The sequence below is a fragment of the Patella vulgata genome, chromosome 4 (assembly GCF_932274485.2).
Source record: "Patella vulgata chromosome 4, xgPatVulg1.2, whole genome shotgun sequence".
In the NCBI taxonomy this organism is placed as follows: Eukaryota; Metazoa; Mollusca; class Gastropoda; family Patellidae; genus Patella; species Patella vulgata.
Genome location: NC_065882.2, coordinates 65,032,702 through 65,057,186, shown reverse-complemented (window position 1 = coordinate 65,057,186; position 24,485 = coordinate 65,032,702). Strand labels below are relative to the sequence as shown.

The 24,485-nt window shown below is 34.7% G+C and overlaps 1 protein-coding gene across 3 annotated transcripts; it reads left to right on the top strand.

Moving 5' to 3' along the window:
• Nucleotides 1-411: 411 nt before the first annotated feature.
• Nucleotides 412-24,136, top strand: LOC126818785 (uncharacterized). 3 transcript variants are annotated; one of them, XM_050546348.2, is made up of 3 exons: nucleotides 412-1,049; nucleotides 19,510-21,826; nucleotides 21,962-24,136. In XM_050546348.2, the coding sequence occupies exons 1-3, from the start codon at nucleotides 722-724 to the stop codon at nucleotides 22,008-22,010; spliced, it is 2,694 nt and encodes an 897-aa protein (XP_050402305.1). In that variant the 5' UTR covers nucleotides 412-721; the 3' UTR covers nucleotides 22,011-24,136. The 3 variants fall into 3 exon arrangements, with proteins under 3 accessions (XP_050402305.1, XP_050402306.1, XP_050402307.1); XM_050546349.2 differs by lacking the exon at nucleotides 412-1,049 and adding an exon at nucleotides 14,891-15,031; XM_050546350.1 differs by lacking the exon at nucleotides 412-1,049 and adding an exon at nucleotides 17,896-18,030.
• The last annotated feature ends 349 nt before the right edge of the window (nucleotides 24,137-24,485 follow it).

The window sequence follows — 24,485 nt, the reverse complement described above, 5'->3', positions numbered from 1 at the left end:
GTCTTGAACATTATAACAGTTTGTTAATAATACATACAAGACACCGTATTGTGTTTTAACGGTATTCAGCAAACTACATGTTAACTTACTCGAGCTCTTGGGGAATAATAGGTCTTATATATAATGACTGCTTAATCAGCCTTCAACACGTTTAGACTTGAATACAATTACATACACAACTCGACAGGATTACGAATTAATTATGTTCAGTTCGGTTTTGGTTTCATTCTTGATGACTGTAAAAACATCGGTTGCAATTTAATCTTCTTTCTTTCAAATCACGAAACAGACAAAAAACATCAGGGAAATATGTAACTTCAAACAGATTGAATTGTAAGTATTAGTTAGTGGTATTTGAGAGAAAAGATCCCGGGTTTTAGCAGACGACATTAGCAAACCGGTTTTGGTTTGACGACCGTACAGTGAAATCCTTGAGTAGGTTTCAGCTATTTATAAAAGCCAGTGACAGCTTTTCAGGAGCCTTTTATTGACTGGTTTAGATTGTGTGTACAATATCCCATCAATGCTGTATTGTTTACCCTGAGAAGAGAAAATGTAGTGTTTGTAAGAGGGTCACACTGACGGTGAGTTGTAACATTAGTCGTCTTGCTAACCGAGCGCGGAACGATAACAAAATGTGGAGAGGTGTCATATTCATATATCAAGGTGGATAATTAGAATATCGTTTGACATATGGCGTCGTGTTGTTAGGGAAGAAAATATGGCGGATATAGAACACGGTGAAAAGACGTACGGAACAATAATTCCACAAAAAGAATATGTTTGGGAAGAAAAGGCGCGAAGTTTGAGAGAAATATTAAGTCTGTGTCATAGTCGTCTGCCATTAGCTGTCAAATTCGTTGTGGGTTCCGGTGAGTTGTCCAAATTTACTGGACAACAGGATGATAAAGGACAGACGGATAGAATATATAATATATTGGAATTACGTCGTAAAAAGATAATTCTAGCCAGAAAGTTACAATGGGACAAGACTGTGATGGATTATATGGTGACTGGAGATCAGATAGAGGTTCCTGCTTCTTATAAAGGTATGGTATTGATGTTCTGTTGTCTGTAAAATGATGCCCTTTTTGAGAAATTCACCTGATTACATCAGTCTCCATTGTTGTCTTTTACTCTACGCCAATGTCTAAGAGTTCCAATATTTATAATTGCTAATAATATTAATTCAACTTGAGGTCATGTTTAGTTTAAAGAAACTAGTTTCACCTACTTTGGGTGTGCAATGTTATAAAACTTTTGCCAGGAAAGTTGCGTGCCATTTCGAGGCACTGTGTGAAATACCTTTATTTGAGACCTGCCTTTATCTAGACCAGTCTACAGGTCGTTACGAGTTGGGACTTTTAACCGAGTAGGCTACTACATGTACAACGTGAGAGACAGTTTGCCACCACAGTGGTATAACGTGTACAGGCCGTCATAACTTCAAGGGACTTGTCGAAAAGGGTTATAGTTTAGACCTGAATTTACAAGGTAAAGCTATATGATAAAATGAAATGGGGTTTTTATGAAGGGATTTTCCCCCTAACAACGAAGTTTCCGCCTACGCTTCATAGAATTCAAACTGTCTGTGGTTATTTTACGTGCACACCAATGTGGACACTGATTATTGACCTCAGTTTTTGCATCCTCTGAACGACAAGGCTAGCGTTTTTTGTCAACGCTACATGAGCTAGCCCTAACAAGTGGGTACTGGGATTTAAAAAAATACCGAAGGCTCTTCACGGTCCACGCAGTCATTCATCGTACCGGATAAGAAGTAACTCTAGATACAAAATCTACTAAAATATAGATCTTATTTATTGTTGTAAGAGTCATTTAGCTATTTGCAGCCCTTCCTGTGCTAATTATAGGTCGGTCGGAAGACATTGTTGAAAAGGATACTAGACCTCAATCTAGGGGACTTACTATTTAAAACTATTATGATAAAAGTATAAATAAACATCAATTATAGTTAAAAACAACAGGTAACCACGTTCACATGATTCAAGTATCAACATGTCAATATTTTATACAAATAACATATGAAAACTAATATGAATGATAGCACATACCCTCGTGTGTTCTCTAATAATAAATATCAATAATAACTATATCAATAAACTCTACACTTAAACTAATGGACGTCATATCTCCAAGAACTGGCCTTATACGCCGATACATAAACACACGTTATACGGTTACCAAATTATAGCCCAAATATTGAATTAATTATGTGTTATTTTTTATTTAATAAAACGAGCTCTTGTTTTGTTACAATACTAACTTTGCAATGAATAATAAATATTTTCTACCAATGCAATATACATCAAGTCACTTGGAACTAGTCCGAAACAGATGCATAGAATTTGGCGTTAGGGTTAGGTGTAGCCAAACATTGTACGGTATCCAAATCATTTCCCAAATAGTAAATCTATTAAGTTTTGGAGCTGTTATTACAATATTACGATTGTAACAACTTTTCGCTACCAATGCAATATTTATTTTAGTTTTATTGATTATCTTTTATGTATTTCAATTTCATTGATTTGCTTGACTAGACCCATACAAGTAAGTAATACATGCAATACATGCGACGAAGCATGTACCTGTATTGGTAACGTTATTGAACCAAAATAAACTATAAAATCATATCGAAATCACTGATTCTATTTTTCACTTGGTAAGGACACATAACTTTTATAATCAATATACAACGTTATCACCATATGTTATTTTAATTTTGAATGGCGGTTACATTAAGTCCGTAGTAGAAAAAATGGACAATGCAATAAAAGAAACTAGTCGATTCAATAGGGAATGATGGGATGTAGTGACGCTGACTGGGTGACATTTTTAAAGCGATACTTGCATTTTATTAAAGATACATTCCCACGAAAGTATTTATAGGGTAGTTATTCCAATTAAAGTATGGTAAATGTGGTATGGAAAGTAGAGACCCCGAGTCTTACTAGAAAAATACTGGATTCCACTGTGAGCCCGACGGCTTATTGTCTGCCAGTTTGAATGGTTAAGCGATTTTGGGTACATTGAGGGATGGGTTTAAACGTACAATTAAACGGCGGAAAAAGAAGCTGGCAGAGGATAATAAAAGAATTTACGTAGGCATCAATATGTATGGTAAAGGGACAGTGAGTAACGACAAATACATTCTGAAATGGGCCCTCACTCAGTCAAGTTACGTGACAAATATGGCTTCTAAAAATAGATTTTTTTATATCTTGGGGAATTTCACCGCGAATACAATGTGTTGAGAGGGAATTGAATCTAATTTTTGATAGATTAATTAGTTTGAATATGTTTTTAGTCAAAATATATCACCAAATCACCCAGTTTGTACATAGGGAGGCTTTCTTAAGATGTTAAAATAAAATATTAAAACACACGGAATCTATACACAGCCCTACTTTGTTAAAAAGTAATCCTATAATTCGCTATTGTCAGTTGAGAAATTAGCAAATATATCATTTTCAAGTTAAAACACCAACGTTAAGCTTTTCCAGTTCCATGCAGCGTGTAAAACACTTGAGAGGTAACTTTGCTATTATTTCCAGTGTTATTATTAATATTATTGTAAGTGCTAGAATGGTTCCAATGATTGTATAATAGTGTTAGAAATAGAAATAATTATGTTTGATTTTCTTAGAAAATATATGCAACTATGGCTTTAAATGTCTTATGTTTAGAAAATGAAAGTATCATATCAATTTTGTTATCCCTTTGTTGTATGGTTTTATTTTTTGTAAAATAGATTAAACTTGAGGTTTCAAGTAGAAATGTTAAACATCAGGTTAAAATCGAACAATAATGTTTATTGTTTGTTTTTAAAAAAATTAAACCGGATTTTAAGGATACAGAACACCGGAAATCGAAACTGCGTTGGTTAAATCTTTTATCATCAAGGAATAAACCTAGTCAGCTTTTAAATATCTGTAAATTGTCTATGAATTTCAATTCCTAGGCCATGATGCTTCCTGGTAATAATTGATTTTACGGTTAACGTTCTTTCAAATCCGTTGCTTGTAGCGAATATTATAGCTTCGAACATTGTTATTATCAAAATTAAAAGATGTTAAAAGTTTTAAGCTGTGTAAACAGTTCACATAAAAAGCACTATAAAATTATTGAATCGTAACCACGAAACCAGAAGCTTTTATTGTGTGACTCAAGCTCGGGTTTCATTGAAACGTATTTATCTGAAGATCTTAGAGTATAATTATAAGTTAGGGACCTCCTATAAATAATATATCCCGTTACAGAATGACAGTCACAGTGTGAACTATGTACATTTCTTTATTTACTTTATCTTTCTTATGTACTATTGTATTTGCTTTTTTAATAATTTGCTTTCCTCTATAAAATTGAGGTCATTAATGAAATATCTCTATCCGTGTCCTTTTCCTGGTAGTTCATTATCAAGGTATTCAAGTATTTCCGTAACTGGGACTTAATGTAAACAATGGTTTAATTAAAGTTGTCTTTAACAAAACTCGTATTATATGTTAATGAAATAAAATTTCCACTTTTCAAAGAATAAATGAAGCTAATATAAACATTAACATAACGGGAGACGTCATTTTATTAACTTCATTATTATGCTTGTATAGGTAGGACAGAATATAGGGAGGAGACAGCTTGACTTGATAAATATAACTTAGACAAAAAGTTAACTGGCCATTCATCTTGTCTTATGTCTAAAATGGCCAACTGCCAGTATATATCTATACCTACACTTGTTAATACACTAGGTATATATAATATTACATATGGTTATATTTACCTTAGTAAGTAAACTATTCATAATTATATAATAGTACTGAGACCGTTTTACAAGTATCTTGTTCTTATATTATTATTAAAAACACGTACACGTGAAATGTAAGTATATTGTAATATCACAATTTGATATACATTTTAACACACAATTACATTTCCGATAAAAGTGGTGTATTTTTTCCACTCTGTTTTAAGGTCGAAGAATAATATAAACATATTCTTGTATAGATATGTGTGTTGTGTACATGAGACCTACTGATTGCCTGCATATAGTATGCGAATTGTTTCAAACAGTGTTTGTCGTCAGTGCTTCACTCATGACCTTTCTTAAGTCTTCTTCCAGTTATTACAACTTCTTAATTATTCATAGGCTCTCAAAACAGCCTTAGATTATTCAAATATCCATATTAGAACGCAACGATTTCTGTTAAAAGTTATGCATTATTCACTGGTTATGTATGGAGCGTAATTTCCTAAGAATACTGTTGACAGATTCATATAAGCAATATATGTATGAAGTCTACTAATTGCATATATAGGGTTATTGTTGCATATATATATAAATTATTCACTTCCCGCTATGACAAGTTTTTAATTATTCTGACAGGCTCAGAAACAACCCTATTCTATTCAAATGTCTACATAAAAACCATACACCGAAAGTGATAACAACACTATCTATCACATATACCGAGTCAAGAAAAAAATGCCCGGTGTTGCTCAACTGGTTCCCCGAGAGTGTTTTTACCTGGGCAATGCACTACAGAAAAATGTGTAACGAATGACTATGTACAGTGAATTTTGATAGTTCAAGATCACCTGGTTATCTATGTAAACTGTAAAGTTATGTGTTAAAGATGTTTAAAACTTGTTTTATGAATAATTCACAAGTTTTTCTACAAGTCAGACTGGTTTAGAAAAATACTGTAAACGGGTTATAAAACCCAGTGAAACAGTTGAATGAACAAAATAAATTCAGTACTTGGCCCTGTGAGATCTGGTCTGTGTCTTTATACTGTTATTGCTCCCATAATGACATTAATAACTATAATATAGGCTTACTACAGCTGTTTAGTACGCTTTTACTCAAAAATACGAAGGTTTTGTAAAATGACCTTTCTTTGTTTCATGCTGTCCTTCAAAAGAATGTCCCCAGTCATATGCATGGCCGAACAAACTGTACTGAATTGATTAAATATCTAAAGACTTTGAGCAGTGATCATAAAAAGTATTCTGATCCAAACAATTCTTGTCTAAATACCTGAACCTGTCGACCATTCATTCACATTATCTGTGCAGTAAGCAAGGGTTTAAGATATAGGGTTACCGGTATTGAAAGGAACTGCCTGACAAATTCTAACTTGTATGGAAGCTTACATATATTTTGTAGTAACCAAATGTAATTTTTCAAGCCCGTGGGGTGGATAACCAAAAGGTATCAAATCTTTCTCATAGGACGAAATGCACGTAAACGCGCAATGACCATGACTGATGTATACTGGCGGCGCCACGATTTTCCACCCAACGCCAAGGAAGGGGTGGGGTCCTTTAGATAAGTTCCAAAAATTCCAAACGAAAGACGCTATTTGGAGTTTGTCTTGGATAAAGGAACACAATCAACAGAAATAATTAAAACAGTGCGATTTTGTGGGTGGTTGTTGTGAATATTCGCTAAGGCATCTCAATTAATCGGATACAAGTCTTATCATATACTCTATGCTGACTTTCATTTAAAACTTGTGAAGTGGCTTTATGGGCTCTGAGCGTCGACCATAAAGGGTGAATTGGAGGTATTACGTTGAGATGTTGAACCCAGGCGCACCTCTTTTCCACATGTACTATTTGGCCTGTCTCAGCATTGTCATAAGATGTAGATTTGGTTTGATTTGATCATACTATGGGGAAAAAAACGACAGGCAACAATATAAGACAACGTAGGTCTGGAATATAAATGTTTAGAGATATTGATTTTCCAGAAACGCAATATTTAATTGTCCGGAGTTTTGTTATTTTTATTATTCAGTAGGACGCGTTAAACCCCATTTTATTTCATTTCGTTTTTATTATTATTATTCATAAGTTTGTCAAAGAATGGATTAGCCACATCTTCCTACTGTCATAAGTACTCATAATTGTCTTGGATTATATCGCGAAGAAGAAAACCTAAAAAATTATATGGATAAAGACCTCCAGCCGGGAAGTAGTTTGGTGCCCATAAAATGGTCTAATCAGTGAAGACGCACTACAAGACAAACCGCTTCCACGTATCTTACTTGGAGTTAAGAGTCTTTGTTTCTATTTGAGGCCAATGCTCTGCTGCAGATCCCACCACATTGTTGTAAAATGTGTACCAAATCATACTTTGATTTGATTTTAGTATACTGCTGTAAAATATGTACCAACACATACCTTGATTTTAGTTTAATATACATGTATATCGAACTTGGTGTATTCAACGCCATATTACTTTTGTATATATACTTGTAAATTTCTAATCTGATTAATGTAGATATAAAGGTAAAGCGGATTGGCCTCGATCTGTAGGTATCTGAACAAGATTTGATTAAAGGTGATATTTATTGGATTAACTATAATAATCTCTATAATAAAGTAATAATATAAATCTATATCTGGTATTTTTATTACTTGATAAGAGTATATAAATATATTTATAAAGGTCAAAGACATAGTGTGAAATAAGTAAAATAAATGTACTGTTAAATGTTGTCTTATTGTGGCAATAAAATAACACCCCTTTCTTCTCGTGTTTATTATTTAATAAGAAGAAAACAAACTGTGCTGTATTTTTCTGGTTCTCTAATATTACTGGAGGACGTTACTATAGCAGCTAGAATTGATTTTCAAATAATTCCTTAACCATTATAATAGCCTAATGATATCAAAACTTACGTTATTAATTAATTAATAGCTTGGGGCTAACATAGGATGGGCATTTCGTGGCCATAAAAAGCATCGCTTGAAATATCTAATACGAAAATATTAGAAAATGAGATATATGAATAGCTTCAAGCGATTTTATTTAAAGTCACAAGTGGGATGCCTTGAATCGTTGTTGAACTTGTGATATATCTCCACACATGCGAGTCTTAGAATAACCTATTTATGAAGTTTGCCGAAACGTTAAATATTAATTACTTCGTTTCATAGCTTTATTTTAGCCTTGAATTGGTAACGAGAAGCTATTGTTCTGGTCAGTATGTAAGAAAACCATTATTAAAATCGGCAGCAAATGTGGTTTAACGTCCTACTATCGGCAGCAAAGCCACATGCTGTAATTTTGAGAAATGTGTTTGTCATTTGCATACTAAACCCACGCTGTCTGGCTAAATTTAGCACCGCTTGAGAACAGATTCGAAGTAGATAGTTCTCTGCTATAGACTGGATCATTTGGTTTCGTTACTAGATAGAGAATCCACAGTTAAACTGCAATCTGGAATTTATTGGTTATGAATCCAGTATCATGTGTACATAACTTTCCCATATTTCAGCGATAAAAGAATGTAAAATATTGAAAGTAAGAAAATTTCTGACAACTTTCACTTTTTTACATTTATTGAAAACCACTTGTTGATATTTAATTTAAACTGGTTATGTTGATATTTATTGAGAACTTTGTTAACGTTTTGATGTTTGTTCTTGAATGCCTTTTACCACGTTTAAGGTTACTTTTTTGAAAAAATTATTACAGTGACAGAAATCCGAATTCTGGTGTGAACGGTTTGAACCAAGTCTATATTGAAGTATTGTTTTAACAGTTTGACTTCTTATTTGTGCAATTTAACCTGCCCTCTCCTAGTATATTTCAGTTTCAAATTGTGAATACCAATTCGACAATTTCTGAAATCCATTAAAAGTGTTCTTGTCCCAATAGAGTATATAACTTTAGAAAATGATTGATTTGTTTGGTTTTATTTGGCTTTAGGCGTGAATTAATAAAATCTCATTAAATTCATGAAAGTAACTTTCTTCTATTTGGTTGATATATTGAGTCATGACATAGAATGGGACTGCATTTGTGTTTTTGGCACAAAAGTATACACTCGAAGGTTAAACCAAATGTTACGCTACACCACAGTCTAACGTAGTGGTTCTCAACCTTTTTTTGCCAACGGCCCACCTTGGAACACATGAAAAAATAGCGACTCAACTGGCTAAATATATGAAAAATATTTGAATTTTGCAAAATAAAAACATGGCAAGTCATAGACGGCATACAACCGTAGGCACAGACTAGTCATAGACACATAGAATGACTCGAACTAAAAAAAGAAAAACACGGATATGAGCTCACTTCATTGCAGTGTTTCGAATTTCATGAGTCAAATAGCTAGCTTCTTTACTGAGAAATTTTCTTGGTGTGCCTTTCAAAATTTCGCGGCACAGTTTGGAAGATTTCACGGCACACTGGTTGAGAATCACTGGTCTAACGTCAAAATTGTGTTCAGTTGACCCTACCCGGCCTCTCATCTGACAAATGGGGAGATGCAAGAAAAATCTTAACCGCTCACGACACAGTCTTCAAACAAAACAGAGAACTCATAAGGATTCAGATACTGTAGCCTACCAAACAAATTTAAATTGGAACGAAATAAGACCTAATTGTCGTTGTCGGGTTAAAGCATGAGGCTGAAGTCTTTGTAGTTTTTTTGATAGATCTTTTGGCACAAATGGGAAGGACCATTATTCACATCTTCTTTCATTGTATAATATCACACGATGGGATACAAAGCAGAATTACAATTTATTGTTATTTTACTCTTCAGAAATAAACGCTCTCGGGGTCATTATAAAGTAATTGTCATTATTTTAGTTTTCTTTAAAATTCACATGATTTAAACTAGCTTCAATCAATGAAGCGTTATTGGTTTATAAAAGGTTCGAAGAATTTGAAAAGAAAACCTTGAAGATTTTAAGTCAGGCAACGAGGCGGATAAAATAAACAAGAACGATCCATTAAGAAATCAGTGTCCCTGGGCAAAATAATTGTACTATTAAATTATAAAGGGTTTAAGACAAGGTTGATTAAATAAAACATGGTATTTGAATTGCTGACCACTGCTTCAATTTGTATAAATGAATAAATAACTGATGTCTGTGGATAATTTGTTTTTAAAGATGTATGGAATGTATATTTTTTAATGAATAAAAAGCAAAATCTTGTAGCAAAGACATCACAGTTGTGGAAGTAATAAACTGTACGCATTCAATTAATTTTACACAAAAGATCCATTGTACAGTTATTCATGGCCGTACTGGAATCCATTGGCTAAAAACTGTTACGACCTTAAGGAATCCATTGATAGTTTTAAAACACCTAATTTACAATTATAAAAGCAATTAAAAGTCTTTTAGTCTATCTGACTAGGAATATAACACTGACTTCTAGTTTTACGTATATAATCAGTGGAAATTATGTAAAACAAATTTAATTTGTTTAACAATTGACCATAACCATATCATAATGTGAATTATATGTTTTAAAACTATCATCAGTGGACTCCTGTATGGTTATGGTCGTAACAGTTTATAGCCATCTCATTTATCAGAAAAATCTACGGAAAGATGCTTTTACTATAGATAAAATTTGTTTTATTGTTTTGTTTTACATTTCTTATAAAAGCAATTAAAAGTTTTTTAGTCTTATCTGATTAGGAATATAACACGTACTTCTAGTTTTACGTATATAATCAGCTGAAAATTTAAATATAAAACATGAATTTAATTTGTATAACAATGGTTAATTTGATTTGAAATCCTATGTTTCCCTAAAATAAGGTAAAGTCATTTGAGATGCAGTGTCTAATGTGATATAGAAATGTCAACCAATTTATAGCTTTTTTGTACAATTTAACGAAGAACCGGATACAGTCTTTTATCTATATCATATTTAATTAACAACCTTTAAACCTAATGCACATTATTTAATTAAATATATCTGATATTTTCTACTGGTCTCTATCTCGAAAATCAATCGCCCTTTTATATGCTGCAGTATGTTGTTAAATTAAAAAGTTATGTTAGATCATGTTTATTTGATTTTGATATTTGCATAATAATATTTCTCTTTGTCAGTACGTTTAGATTTTGCCCACTTAGTAAAAAATCACAAAGACAAATCGATCTCTTAAATTATCCAACTGCTCTAAATGTCTTGTTCAAACATTTTAATCTAATTAAAATACAGATCTATGTTTGGGTTCGTTTTTTATACTTCCAATGCACTCCACTACATGGTGATATGACCGGTTGTAGTGGGAGGTTGTGTCAAGGATCATATGAGCGACTTTTGACCCTATGACTCCAGGCATTCGATTAACCAATCCACGTTGAAGTTTCTAGTGAAATACCCATAGTTACGTGCACCACACGCCAAAAACTCACCGCAACAGACCGTGCCATTGGCTAATCTCTCACATCAACCAGAACGCGGGTTATATAACAACTCTTCTTGATCCGGGTGTAGTAAAGACAAGTAAAACGAAATTTTGAACTATAAAAAACAAAATGAAATAGGGTCTGTGTTTTAATCAGATTGTCAAACATATTTATCGATTTGTTTTTTGAAAACGCACGACTCCTTGAGCAATACTATATTTGTTTTCTGATTACAGAAAATTGTGTATTAGTTATTGATGTTACTATTTACAAATTTCAACCATGCGTGGTATACCTATACATTTGTTTATAGTTTTAGTTTATGATAACACGACACCATTAAATACCCCGTCTCCCATTTGTCGGGTGTGGCGTTTAGTTAAAGGTAGGAAACACTGAAATAATTATGAACGACCTTGTTACTTTAACAAAAAATATATACAGCGCATTTTTTTTCATTTTTTTACTATCCTTTTTTGATCTGTGATCACCGGAAATTATTTGTTGTACCTTTGTATTTAATGGCACGAGTGGATACGACATTTGAACATTTTAAAAACGTCCCGAAATCTGTTAAAACTCAATCAAATAGCGTCGGTTTGAGGAAAGGAGTTAAACGTGTTTAGTTAAAGAGCAGACTAATATTATTTTCCTTTGAATAAGCATAAAACACATTTAACATGCTTTAAATATGTATGTATATCAAGCACCATCAAAGCAGAAGAGTCTATGTTCCTTTTTCATCAAAGAAACAAGTCTCTGTGATATCTCTCGTTAAAGATTTTAATTTAACGCTGACGTATGAGCAATGTGCCAAGTTGGTTGGTCTTGTAGAAATGGCGATGATGACACGAGGGTCACCATTGGTTATTTACTAACAGATTATACTTGAAAACGTTCATCCTGTTGGTCGCTAACTTGCCTTTGATGGTAACACCACATACAGACGACAACCGTCAATTCAAATACCAACTAGAGCGGTCAGCCTATTGAAATAACCTTTAGGTGATCGGGTTATTAGCAACTGCTTATATAAGCTAGAGCCAAATTAAAGTACTTTAATCCTTTCTGGACTCGAGTTTAATTGGGGTTAGATAAACTGTTTTTAATGGAGACAAACGACGAGCATCCCTCGAGCAGCTGGTTTAAAGGATGTGGGTGCCATTATTCGTTATATATTCGTTTAATCACATATGACCGCGTTTAGATTCAACAGCGACTTTACGACAGATTAACGCATTGCCAGTGAGTCTGAAGTATAAATTGCTTGGTGTATCTTGTACATCAACTCTATGTACTCGATAGAAACACCTCAATAATTCGGTTAATGACTAGCCTATTTAGATCAATGTTTATTATATCCGCCAAACATTTTATGATCTTCATCGACTAATAAATATAATGAATTCCAACAGCAACACTACATTTTATTATCTTAATCCACTGATAATTATACTGAACACAGAACAGCAACACTAATTTCGTTTAATGATATCATCCGAAATTTGAATCCGCAGGAAGAAGTCGCTTCTCTGTTCTCGCGATGTTTGACATTGGCATTTTAAAAATTAAGTTTTGAATACAGACCGCAGGCAGTGCCCCCCCCCCCCACCGCACCCTCAGCCCCAGTGAGACTGGTCATCACTGTTTAGACCAGCACCTGCAGCCAGCAATGGGATTCCCAGATTTTAGTTTCTGTTTAATGAGGCCGCGACGAAGACTCTGGGAACTATACCAAACCACTAATGCATGCGGCACTCTGATGATTACCCTTTGCTTCAGTGTATGCCCCTCCGCCCCCTCGACACATCCTTTATCCGGGCCAGGACCGTGTATCACTTTCATATTAGTTTATATAAGAAAGGGGGGATCAGGACGGGGGCAGTCGAGGGGTATGGCCTTGACTAGAATCTCAGGGTTTAAAAGTATGGTGCAGCTGACAAGTAATGCGATCGGTTGTGGCGGAGAGCCGAAATGAAATTAATTTGAGTACATGTATAACGTCCTACTTTTCTGCACCAACCGGGTTAATGACGAGGACCCGCTCTTTTTTTCGGAATTCCGTTGGTCAACACTTCTTCTAAGTGCACGCCAGCGCGTATAGGGCATCTAACGACTAAGTGCTGTTCATTGCCAGGCCCTCCGTTCTGCGTCACTGACAATGGGTAACCACGCTGAAAATCCCAGAGGACCTTTCTCGGCCAACACCTGGATCAAAACTGATGTCCTGGTACTTGCTTGGTTCACAGCCTTTTAAAACGCGATCATTAAAGACGTAGAGGCCTTTAAAGAAAGGGAACAATTTATAAAAACAGACTGCATAAATAGTAAGTTCTACTCCCTGAAGTGATTGTTTGATAGCAACCATGATGTCCCGCTTTCGAATCCCGGTTTTCCAGAGTTAAACATTTCCAGTCAGACGTTAAACCCCATTTCATTTCATTTGTAATTGAGTTCTTGGATCTATTGTACTTGAAACACTGTGTGTGTGAAACTAGTCAAATATTCTGATCCGATGTATACTCTTATCAAGTCCCGCGTGCGTTTTTGCTTCATGGACTGTTGGAAATTTCTCACACGTTCAATTTGCTATGGTTTGTTCTTCGTGATATTGGGCTACATTCTGCACACTGTTACAATTGTATGTTTGTGCCACAATTACACATACAAAGATTATGTCCATTTGTTCCTTGTTTAAACAGTCCAATCCCTTTGCGGCTAGGTTAAGATGCATGCCATTGAAACAAAATTACGTGATCACCAAAAAAGCCTCCGGGTACAAAGTTATCGAATATACGAAATTGTCAATGTCGTTGTCCTGAATATAGGATCGAGTGATCGGCCATATTCTAACCACGTACAAACCCAAATCCTGTGGACGCTTCGCTAATCGTAATCAGTAAACGAAACATTTAAACCAATTTAGTAGCTGAGTCATTGCGAGATTAAATCACCCCTAGATACTGATATTCCAAACTATCGCTTTATTAGTTAAGTGTCATGCACGAGGCAGGATATTCTCTCTTTCTAAAACACCTCATACTAATTCTCACAATTTTTTTTTAACTTTTACATTTTTACCTTGTTTATTACCTTAAAGGTGGTGTACTTTTATGCATCAACCGGGATAAAATATCAAATTACTCAACCGTTCTCATACTAATTATCATAATATAATTTCATTTTACTTTCGTAAGGTGAATTTAATAGGTTAATTCATATTTGAAAACCTTTTTTGAAATAGTTCCTTTTATATTCCTGTTTGAATATCAAGTAGTTGTTCTCGTGCTAGCACATCTCATATTATATTTAATTATTTTAAAGGTCATGTAACTGTATTAGATTAATTCAAAATTTGAAAACCTTTTTTGAAAATATTGTTGGTTGGTATCCCTGTTTAAATATCAGACTAGTCAATGGTCGATACATTTCGTGAAATAAATATAATATTTATAAGTTATGTGTTCCGTGATGATACTGGCCCAATTTGTATTTACTGAGATACAGGTAAAACAAACCAAACCAGATTTTCTGTTTACTTTTCAACCTTTTAACAGTCAACCGTGATCGCCATTCTGGTATATATTTCACATACCTTGATAATCTTGACAGTTTTACTTATACAAAGTTAGATACATTTCGACATAGGACGACATACACGTCATTCATTAATATTGATTTGCTGTACCATGTAACACTTACATCATATGGGATTATTTACGTTAACGATATGTTAATGACATGCAATCATCCAATGACCAGCTCTTTGATGTAGATTGCAAGTTTTTACTGGACATCATGTATACAATGTATTCGAGTCTTTTAAGGCGTGTAAAAGGTTAGTTTTTGTTGAATTTTATTATACTGTTTTAAAAGTTTAAGGCACTTGCCAAATCTTGGAAGTTTGGGCGTCCGGATTTGTACTCCGAAACTAAAGGACACACCCATTCTTTCTGGACAATCTGATACCACCCACGATCATTATGTGAGATGGTTGTCACTTTATTCACTTTAGTATTTTTAATTTTGACCCTTTTTAAAAACATATATTGTTTTGGGTAGAGAAGTGTCTATTTCGTTGGGCTAGTACATGCATTTCGAAATTCTCATCATTCAGCTAAAAAAGTTTTTATCCTTTTACGTTTTGGTGAACTATTGGGATTTTGACAATAGTTCGTACGCTGAAACCTTCACAAGTAAACTAATTGCCTACCATGTTTTTCTTTAGTTATATAGTAATTATTTGATTTGTATGTTGAATAATCTGTGAATGTCGAGTTAATTGACCTTGCAATTCACCATAAAGATCTGTTCTTCATTAAATTGGTCCTTGCTCTGTTTACCTTCAATTGGTAAATACACCTCGTATATAAATCTGTTTTTACTTTTTAACGGGGAGGTAAATAATTGAGGTTAATGTGAGTCATCGACTCGCTGCCTCAAAATCAAGAGCACTTAATAGAATGGTTTTATCATGGAGTACGCCCTTTCAAACCACTTGCGAGATTTAATTTCCTTTAAATGATTTAGATTATTACTAATTTCTTTCACTTACTATCATCAAAGATTCTCACCATCTCACCATATTTTCTTTTGTGGCATTACTTTTATTGTAAAAGTCTATATATATCTTCAAGCATCGTAGGTGTAACTTAGTCCTAACCTTTCACATTATATGTTCGAATGGGTGTTTTCTTAAAAATTTGAAAATGTGCGAAATTAAACAATACCCTTTCCCTCATTTAATTACCATTAAACAGTTTTGTACGTTTCCTTTCATTTAGCACACAATGATTACCCGATATGCTAAAATATCTCCCTTAGGGCTGTCCAGTTCGCATGGGGTCCAAAAGCTACCCACCTTCTTGTTCTTGTCGTTGTTCTTCTTCTTGCGGGCAATCCTCTTAGAAAAAAATCCTATGGCTCCGCCAATTCAAGTACGGTCAACATGAAACTTGGCGTGCTTGTCCCTTGGGCAGCTGTGAATTGTTTGATGGACTTCGATCCTTGGTTCCTAGCCCATAGTAGGTTCGTGCTTGGTACATTACTTGTTTATATTTCTTATTAGGAAACCGAGACATTACCAAAACGTACGCGTAGTTCATGCATTGGCTGGTGCCCTGGGCGCCACTTAGGAGAGATGCCACTAAATGGTACTATGATCTTGCTCTGCTTAGTGTAGAAAGAAAAGAAATTGAAAAATGGACTTTGACAACATCATAGACCAATTTGCATCAGTGAAAGCAAGGAAGGCGCAATTGTAATTTTCATGTAGTGCAATAATTTGTTAGTTTAAAGATTACGAAATTGACTTGTATTTTTGAGCTGATTTTATGATAAAGTTATCTTTTCTTAAGAAAATGGGTGTCATATGGTTAGACAGGGCGCAACTCCAGTGTTTGACATAGGCCCTATTTTCCGCAGATACGCCACTGATTTCATGTCAGTTTTTATTGGTTATTCATATTTTTCATATTGATAAATGATAACAAAGTGATTTTTTCGTATTCTGAATAAAGGCTGGTGTGTCTTTTAAGAGTTGTATGTGCTATGATGATAATCTCAATGTGAAGACGGTCTACATGTAGAAGACACTTGTATTTGGCCAGGATGCTCTGTATGTGGATTAAGGTTTCTATTGGATAAATTTACATTTACGTTTGATCGCCCTAGTTGTCTCCTTTCATATTACATTCTCACCATTTAATCTCTCTACCTGGCACAAACATTTAAAAACAGCCATTTTTATTATATAGTGAAATCCCAACCCACCATTACATATATACATTGTGTCTGTATAAACTTAAATAAGTTGATATTTATTTTGGCAGTGTAAGGTTCGTTGAACTTTGTTTTTTTGGTGTGTGATTTTGCTTTATATGTATTTGCCGAGAAGATATACAATTCTTTAAGAGTAACACAAAGAACAAAACACGTCGCATATCATCTTCTACTGGACAAATGACTTTGATGGTAGTCGTCTTTTGGCATGTTTTCGGAAATGAGACCGTGACACTACATAGCGCGAAACAACTAAGATTTCTCTTTACAAAAAAGGGCGTTTGGTTTCTGAGGTCCCATTATAACCAAATTGACACTAAAGAGTTCAAGTGAACGAAGCAAGTCAATATTTAATTTTTGATTAACATTTCTCATACTAGTTGTAGAGAATTTTAATGAACTATTTTTGTCTATGTGTATTCGTCGTTTGAAGAAGGTTGTTTTTTTTAGTTTAGTTGACATTGAATAACTTTGTGCTCTGGATGTGCGTCGATCCAGCAATGGATGCCACAAACTTTTTACCGTTGCCTAGCGAAGACTCTTGGGAATATTGCTGTATATTTATACAAAAGGGTAGGATTCGGTTCACAACTTCACAGATATTCCTTTATTATTTAATTCAGTTAAAAGTTTTGGAATATTTCTGATTGATAAGTTTGCACTCCGTGGATAAATCTCCAAATTATGGACAATTAAATGTATGTTCATTATGGACTTTTAGTTCGTAGATCTATATCAATATGGAAACAATTACTAGTAGTAGAATTTAAAAAAAAAAACTCTTGGACATGTTTAAGTCCTGTCACACAATATTTTATATGTACTTAGTCCGCTCGTTTCAATGTTTGTTGGGGATTATCTTATTGTTTTCCTTATTTATTTGCCGTTTGTTGGGTATTATTTTGACTTCCTTTGTGTTGGTTTACAGTTTCACCAACGTACCAGACAAAACACGTCTGCCAGAGTTGATGTCAACCGATATATTTTGATTTAGTTTGTGGATTCCAGTGCCAGTCACACAAGGAATGTTTCGTCTGATACAGATCCACATAAATGGTATACATATGTTTGTTTTGATGGACTACAAGACATCGGATCTGGAATCATCGTCGTTCAACCAAGTTTACTAACTGCATATTAGCAGAACCATCTTTTGAGATGATAATATGTAACAACGTCATTCACCATTCGTTTAAAATAAGTACAAGGTTTTAATGCAAGTTAAAGCTGCTGATCGCCAATTCAGTGATTTTGAATCCCTTGTAAACAACAATATTGTGATAGCTGATTCTCTAAAATGAATATCGGTCCAAAAATGGTTCAGTTCCGTTCTGTTTGATATGATGAATTCGGCATCCAGCGCCACTTATAAGGTTTAAATCACAACTTTTGATGGTCCTCTTTTTAATCCGATCGAATCCATGCAGGGGGATATTTTGATATTTTGGTTTTGTATTTTTAAGTAACTGTTAGATAATCAAAATAATACATTTAAGCATTAAAAAATTAGAGATTTCGCGAAAAATGCAAATGACGGTTAGCGACTTTAATAGATTTCTTTATATATAATTTGAATTCTTATAACCACAGATCAGGAGTTGATCCCATTCATTATTTTACTATTGGACTTGTGATATTTATTATTAGCCTAGTTGCGTTCTGTTTATCTTTAATATTTGTATTGAAACGACAGAAAAGAATTGTGCGTGTCTAAAGATAGTTTATGGATTTATGATTTGCTTTGTGTTTATCTTTAGATGTTTTTACTACTACACAATGTTTGGGTCTGTAGTGACATAATCATATTAAACAAGTGTAATTGCCTTGCAAGACATTCACACATTGGACGGTTATATAGTGACTGACATGGTGAACTTTTTGTGAAATATGTCACGAAAGTTGACAAGCTATCGGTAAACAGCATTTAAATGTTACAAAAATGAGCCAAATGTGAAACGCCTTGTATCAAAATCAATGTAAACTTTTGAAGATTACGTGTGAAGAAAACACAGGCAGTGCCAATTATTGATTTATATGCATGTATATTGACTCTGATTTCTGCCTTTAGGGTTTATGTTTACAATATCTAGGTAAATAAACAGATAGAACTTAGTTTTTGGATTTCACAATCGGGGAAAGATATTTAGATCATACAAAACGAAGATCGCATTATTTCTCTAGCTTTTAGATGCAAGGTAACAACCATATGCTGATGTATTTCATCGTTTGGTGCTTCACGAACCTGTTAGTTGTGTCATTCTAGCGACAAGATACTAGGCTTCACACCTCACGTACCGTTACCCAGGGGCAATATGTAATCAGATTGTTTTATTCTCAAATACAGGACTTTGTTTTTCTCGAATAACTGATTTGCCGATTTGAAGAAAACGTATATTTGCAGACAACCCTGAAATGGTGCGGAATGGTCTGTGTCCAATTTGACAGAAGCCCCCAGGCGTCAGTTCTATTCACTCATGCCTTGAACGTATCAGTTTCCATATATGAATGTTATCAATATGAATTTGTTAATTTCAGGTTGGTTTGAGGTGGTACCAGAAGATGGCCGACCTGTGGAATATTTCGATACTGTTGGTGGTATTACCAGCGTTAAACCTAAACGATTTCTAGTAAGAACATCGACAGTTGGTTATCAACTTAGTGTAGAAGATGGCGTTAGTTGTTGGATGCCGTGCGAGATTAAGTCGGGAGAAGTTCTTACCACGGGTATGGTATACATGGACAATAAGAAAAGCAAATCTCATTCTCAGATGAGAAATCTGTTTCGAAAAATTCTGAAAACGAATAAAAATGCCAAGAAGGAACAGGATTTGAAATATTTACAGTGCTATGATTCTAGTGGGAAAGAAATCATGATTCCTCTTATAATGTCCGGTGTGTTTAGTCCAGTGGGTGAGTCGAATAATGCTAATTATGACGCTGTGTACGAACTTCAAGACCTTATCATGGCATTCGGACTTCCGGTTAGTTCCCAGCTTATTCATTCGTTCAGCAAAAGTGACACTACCTGCCCTCCTGGTGTTTTAAGACTTGAGGGTTGTAGAGAAGAGGAATTTGTGTATCTCGAATCCGTTCCTTCAGCAGATCCGACTGCAGCATTAATTCAAGGCGAAATTCCGTTAGACAGCGAGTGTACGTTTTCGAGGGAACTAATCAAACATTCGCGAAAATCGAAAGAAAAACCTGAGGAAATAGAAATAAAAGACAAAGAATTGTCAGCGCCTGTCACCTCTCCGCCTGTCGAACCTATTTACTCCAGTTCTTCTATAGCGCTCCCGGAAAGGGTCGAAAAGGAAATGAAAAAATCAAAAAGTGCGATCCTTTTGGATAAATTAAGTGTAAGACGAACTAAGAAGGAAAGGGCTAAATTAAAGGCGTTAAAAGAGGACGATGTGTTTTCGAAGCGTTTAAGCCGCGGGGAAATAACTTATGAAGATTTTTACAATGGCTTAGATGAAGAAACGAAACCGGAAGAAGATAAAAATGCCAAAACGGCTAAAAGTTCGGACAATGATTCGGAAACGTATAATAAATCTACTAGCTATAATAATGCAAATGATACTAGTCTAACCAGTCCATATGGAACGACTCGTTCTAGCATTCAGGATAGAGATTTGCCACCTATTCCTGGTGAATCTAAACCTCATAAACCTAATAAAATAAATGACACTGACATCAGTGATAAAGAATCCTTATATGAACGCTTGCCCCCTGCTCCTGAACCGCCTAAAATGAGAGACATGCGACAGAATTCCAATCCCTATGACGACGAAGATGATGGAGGGTACATGGTTCCTAAGAACCTACGACAAGATTTTGACTCGCCTTATCAGATGCGTAGTGATGTTTATCGTCGGAAACCCCCGTCCGGATTTCGTGACCCATCTTCTCGATATATCGTAAAGCAGCGTAGTTGTGATGAACCGCGATCAGGGTGTACCAGAACTGAGGAACATGAGTGTCCAATAGATATAGATAATTTATTTAGTTTTGCTTATAGTCAAGATCCAGCCGCAAAACCGTATGGCACAATAGCTTCTAATCAGTACCGTAGTACCTCTCAGCTTTATGGTTCAACTCCAGGAACCCGTAAACCGTGGATACACCATACTGCTTCAGACGCGGATTCACGGTTTATGGATACTTTAGATCTTCAGACTAGAAATAAAAGTGGTAATAATATTCGTTACAAATCGCGATCTCAGAAAAATATTAATATGGACGCCAACGCTACCATTCGAAGTCACAATCTGCGAAAAGTCAAGAATGCTATGGAAGTTTTTCATTTTACCGATTCGTTTCGTGATCTTCGAACTGAAAACGGAGAAGGTGGTCAAGGTGCCGGTGTTACCACTAACCCTTATAATGATGGACCTAATGCGGTGTTTTATTTGGGTAATGATAGTACACTGTATCCTGATAGTGAACCAGGATACAGACGTTATCAAAGATCGGTATCGGCCAACGGCATAAGTGGATTAAGCGAATCTTACATTAAACAGGGCGATGATTCCGCCATCTCCCTGTGTTCTCGGGGAGAGTACGGCTATCATCCGGACAGTGATTACTCGTACGGCGAATACGGCGAATGGCCGGACGACGGATGGAGTCCACCGGGTCGTATAGAACATCTGACTGTTCAGGAAATATCTAAATCTCTTCGCTATATCGGAATGAAAGATCGAGTGGTTTTGCGATTTGCTAATGAACAAATTGACGGAGAAATGTTGTGTTCTCTGGATAAAAAATTACTAAAAGAGGGCTTTCCAGAACTTAATGCCTTAGAGATTAAAAAGATAGTTGATTTTGTGCGAGGGTGGAGACCAAAGAAAAGGTGATGCAATGTGATTAATTTTTTAAAATTATTGATTTAGATAAATTTGGTGTTGGTGTTCCCATATATTTGTCATGCACCAACTGACAGTTGTATATTTTATTGTTTAATAAGATGGTTGTTATTTTGTTATAGAAATAATCAATGGGAGTGTTACTATGCTGACAGAAATAAGATCCATTAGAACCTGTCCAGTGGTATGTCCTTCATCTTAAGCATTTTATATACAGCGTTGCTCTGGCTGAGCTTATATGGCAGTATGTTATAAATAATAATTATTATCCATCCATGCACGAGTAGCTATATTAACTTGTTAAAGCTATGATCTTTCTTTAATGCTCATCAGCGTGTGTGTAATTTTGTAGTATGAATATATTGTGTGAGATGGTACCTTGTAATATGTCGACATTGTAAGTGGTCCTTATTACATTACATGATTTCTAATATGTCGACATTGTAAGTGGCCCTTATTGTTTTGGTCGTTGGTCAGCGGATGTGCCCTTTTGAAACAAAAACAAAGTATCGAAATTCTTAATTTTTTATATGTTATCTGTAACATCGGGTTCTTCAGGCCATCTGGTACATATATACACACACAGAAGGGTATCCCGGATACTTGTCTGTAGTAGTATAGCCGACAACGACTCCCACAGCATCGTAACCTTTAAAAATTATTCAGGTACTGTTCAGGAAATACATTTAGGCATTCAAATCGGGTCTCGACAGATGCGATTTGCATGCTTAGATGAATTTGAATAGCTAATTGCTTTAGAACGTTTGTTTCGTTGGTAACCCGCTCTTGTTTGAAAGCATGATCTTGTAATTGTAATAACGATTTTAATTTATGTACAATAAATAAATAATAAAGTTTGTTGTAGGAAAACTAGATAATGCAGATGTTGGGTGAAAGTGAATTTACGTAAACTTGTCAATAAAATGTTTGAATTAAACTGTTACGATAGCAAGATGTTGTAATTTTGTGAATGGTTGTTTGAAGTGCAGTTTGGTACCACAAGAGGGTAAAACAGTATAAATGTTTGTGTGTGGTATGCAAATACTGAGGGTAGTAGTTTGAATTGATTGGTCGCTACAAATGTGTTTTGGGACCGTAAGTTTGAGAGATGTTGCGTGATGAATTAATTTTAGAAGGCTCAATGTCGTTGGTTCTCAGCATGCCGATTGTTCATCGCCGATATTTTATTCATCATCGATGATGATTTTTCGTTTAGATCGTATTGGGTCTTTTGATCGGCGGGCCTGTGTGCACTTTTTGTCCCCTGATTGTTTGGAATGATTTTTTTGCAAACTTACTGGCTAGTGTGTGGCTGCTTAATGTTCGTTAGTAGAAAGTGTTGCTTGCTATTAAATATTTGGTCTAAAGCATATTTGCAAAGAACTTTTGCATGCAGTTGACTATTTTATGGATAACTATAACCTTAAATCCAGTTCCATGCAGGGGTGATATCGCAGACTACAAAATGGTCATGGTAATCGTTTTAGATTATATAGAACTCTACATGTTGTCGTATATAGACCGCACGTACATGTTAAACCTTTCTATATCTTCTACGTTACAGTGGAAATCAAAAAGGATTATCAGTAAAGATTATCAGCGAAGATTAACGGATTTACTCCTTTTGTGTGTACACGTATGTCACTGCTTTAGATTAAATGGGTTAGCTGTGGTTCGACTGACATTGGTTGACAAACAATTGGCTTGTCCATTGTCGCATGAATTGTCTAATATAGATTTTATTCGAATTCTTTTTCAGCGCCATTGAAAAAATAATATTCAGTTTTTCAGTCATTTGATATATATATAATGTATATTTGAAGAACCCATTACCTGTATGTTTTGGTTTATATTTATGTATATTATACTTATATGATGCCATAGTTAATATAATAACCCGCGTAACAGATACTATATGTCGACGAACAAACACCACTGCAACCAGGGTAATGGAATTAAAGCGATCTTTATTCACATTCCTTTGTCTAACTATAGATCTCAAGCTTTCCATGATTAGAAAACGATACCTCTAAAATATATCTTTTTTTCATATAATATATATATAATGAACTTGATGATGCTTAATTCATGTATAAATATTATCATATATGTATATTTATTGCCACCAAAAGCCAAAACGACTTTTTGTCCTCATGACTTTAATATATTGAGTGTTTTCATCTGGTCCTGATATGTTGTCATGGCGACTAATTTTTGTGATATATATTATAATTGTTATCTTTGTCAACATATTGATTATTGTATATACTGTCTATAAATAAAATTATTAAAAAATCTGATGACATTTGTCTTTTTTGTTAGAGACTTTTGGCAAGCGTAAATTCTTGGTGCGTATCCGTATGGATTTTGCGTGTGACGTCATCAATGTGTGTGTATTTCTCATACGTGATACGGCAGCACGTATCGAACAGCTTTCATGCGGAAAAGGTCCGTATAGCATTGTCGTCTTTTTACCGTCTTTTTTGCTACTTTTAGACGCTGAAATGTTGTGCCGTAGCGTTTTTATGAATCTATGTGTATCCTAGAACACGAAGGGGTATATTAGATGTGATATTAACCATGATAAAGACTGGAATTTAATCATTATTTTTGATGGGTTTTCTCGGAATTTTCATACATTTCCTG

Excerpts from the sequence above, each read along its gene's own strand:
- LOC126818785 (XM_050546348.2), top strand. The coding sequence starts at position 722 with ATGGCGGATATAGAACACGGTGAAAAGACGTACGGAACAATAATTCCA. Across the intron at positions 1,050-19,509 it reads GGTTCCTGCTTCTTATAAAG|GTTGGTTTGAGGTGGTACCA; the intron begins GTATGGTATTGA and ends TGTTAATTTCAG. Across the intron at positions 21,827-21,961 it reads GGGTGGAGACCAAAGAAAAG|AAATAATCAATGGGAGTGTT; the intron begins GTGATGCAATGT and ends ATTTTGTTATAG.